The sequence below is a fragment of the Octopus bimaculoides genome, chromosome 1, assembly GCF_001194135.2.
Source record: "Octopus bimaculoides isolate UCB-OBI-ISO-001 chromosome 1, ASM119413v2, whole genome shotgun sequence".
NCBI lineage: Eukaryota > Metazoa > Mollusca > Cephalopoda > Octopoda > Octopodidae > Octopus > Octopus bimaculoides.
Genome location: NC_068981.1, coordinates 168,359,809 through 168,362,494, shown reverse-complemented (window position 1 = coordinate 168,362,494; position 2,686 = coordinate 168,359,809). Strand labels below are relative to the sequence as shown.

At 35.2% G+C, this 2,686-nt stretch overlaps 1 protein-coding gene across 1 annotated transcript in view; it reads left to right on the top strand.

Annotated features, from left to right (window-relative positions):
* LOC106883256 (uncharacterized) overlaps positions 1-2,686 on the top strand; it is a 58,958-nt gene that overhangs the window by 4,509 nt on the left and 51,763 nt on the right. The window contains exons 2-3 of the mRNA XM_052971576.1: positions 1,714-1,788; positions 2,316-2,393. Coding sequence (XP_052827536.1) covers positions 1,714-1,788; positions 2,316-2,393 — 153 coding nt within the window. The remainder of the gene's footprint in view (positions 1-1,713; positions 1,789-2,315; positions 2,394-2,686) is intronic.

The window sequence follows — 2,686 nt, the reverse complement described above, 5'->3', positions numbered from 1 at the left end:
ATATTCAGTTTTTAAGCATCAATAAATCTTGGAATTAATTGGTTTTGACTTACTGTCAGGTGACTTTTGGCCATCCCTGTACGTATATATATATATATATATATATATATATATATATATATGTATGTATATGTTAAGGAAACACATAATATATTTAATCACAAAAAAATGGTAAACGCACATAGTAGGTCATCAAATCCTCGTCAGTTATCATTCAAAGGATCGCCACAGTTTCATGCCACACACACATACACAATGGGTTAGGCTTAGTTTCTGTCTATCCAGGCCACTCACAAAGCTTTGGTCAGCCTAGAACTATTGTAGAAAACACTTGCCTATAGCGTCACACTGTGGGACTTGAACTTGGAACCATGTCATTGGGAAGCAAGTTTCATACCACACAGCCACACCTGCCCCTTTATATGAATAAAAAATATATTATACATAAATACCTTACTTTTGTTTGTGAATGTGTGTGTATGTGTATATATGTACATACATACATAGATACACGCACACACTCATATACATACACATTAAGCACAGGCATAGTTGAGATTAATAAGTTCATTTTGCAACCATGTAGTTTCAGGTTCAGTCCCACTGTACAGCACCTTGGGTTAGTATCTTCTTTTATATCCTCAAGATATTATCTTCCCATGAGGCATGATGCAATGGTCAAAATAGCCTGATAACAAAAAAGAAAATTATTACAGATGAAGCTGGCTATATTGAGACCAATGGGTCAAAGGAATATTAGTGGAACTTAAAAATTAAAATAGCCACCAACTCAACCATTTAGCATTCAGGTTACTTTGTTAAATACAATGCTTATTTATTCACATTGTTTTGAATTAATCATGTATTATTTTGTAGCTTCAATATTTCAATGGTGTGTTTGTGTATTTTTAGAATGAAACTGCAGAGTAAGTATGAGAAGCTGGATCTAGCCAGTTTGAACATAAAACAGGGAGAATATTTGGCCAGATTAAATGCTGAAGAGTTAAAGCACAACTGGCTGGATATGTTCTGTTGTGGAAATCAGCTGTCCTCTGGATACCAATGTAGTTTGAAAAATACAAGAGAAAGAGGACACCTATGGACTATTAATAAGGAGTCTGCAAATCCAATACCCAAGATAAACTTTCAGTTTCATACCGATTATCATTGAAGCAGCAAGATACATACCAGCCTGTCTGGAGCAAAGTATGGCTGAACTTGGGTTCTTGAAGCAAGGATGCAAATCCTTAATTCATACACTACAAATGATCACAATATCTGGGACTCCAGAAATCTGCAAGGCCTTAAGATTTAAAGGATGATGGACAAAGGATGCATTCCTTCACAACCTTGCCACCAAACAGGTGGCTGGTCAAAATTTAAGCTAAATGTAAAAGAGAAAATGTAGAACATACATGCATACATACATATATGCTGCAATGCATGCACACACACATGCGCGCACGCACACACACACCATAGGCTTCTTTCAGTTTCTGACTTCCATATCTGCTCACAAAGCTTTGCTCAAACTGAGGCTATAGTAGAAAACACTTACCCAAGATGCCACACATTGAGATTGAACATGAAGCCACATGGTTGGAAAGCAAGCTTCTTAACCACCAATCCATGGGAAAATAATAATGTAAAATAATAATTTACTGTAATTATGAAGTTTTAAAAACTAAATTTTTTTATTGATGTCTGTTACAGGCAGAATTCTTGAAAAATGTTGGAGCAATTTTGGATAAAATTCAATTAATGGATGTGAGATTGAAAAAATTTGAAGTAAGAATGTTCTATTATTTCCTTTTTTTCTTGTTCATTCTTAAACTACTTTGTTGTCTTCTGTTATTTCATGTCATCCTTGTTGTTTTTTTTTATCATCATCATCATCATTATCATCACTACCACCACCATCACCATCATCATCATCACCATTATCATCACCATCATCATCACCATCACCACCACCTCACCTTCGTTATTATCATCATCATCATCATGGTGGTGGTGGTGGACAAATACACACACACACACACACACACACAATGAGCTTGTGTTAGTTTCCTTCTACCAAATCCACTCACAAGGTTTTGGTCAGCCCAAGGCGACAGTAGAAGACTCTTGCACAAGATGTCATGCAGTGAGACTGAACCCAAAACTATGTGGTTGTGGTTGAGAAGCAAGTCTTTTACCACACAGCCATGCCAGCACCTAAAAAGGATTTTTTTAATGTTATTTTTACCGTTATTGGTGCTATTTTTGTCGTTTATAATTTTTTTAACACAAAAATAATTTATCTTTTATTTTAGAGTATAACATTTGTCTACAATATTGAAGAAATAATAAGCAAATTGCATTCACTGGATATGAAGCTAGAAGAACTCCAAGTAAGAACACTTTAAATATATGCTAATAAATAGCGTGATCAGGATAAATTATCCATACATTGCAGAAAAACTCTTTACTGGCCAGCCATGAGACTCAAACTCACATACCTGTGATTACGTGTCAAGTGCTTTACCATTAAGCTAAACTGCCCAGTAACGAATTCTTCTGCAATTTTATAACTTATGAAGCTAAATTTATAAGTTCTAAAATTGCAGAAGAATTCGTTACTGGGCAGTTTAGCTTAATGGTAAAGCACTTGATGCGTAATCACAGGGATGTGAGTCTGAGTCTC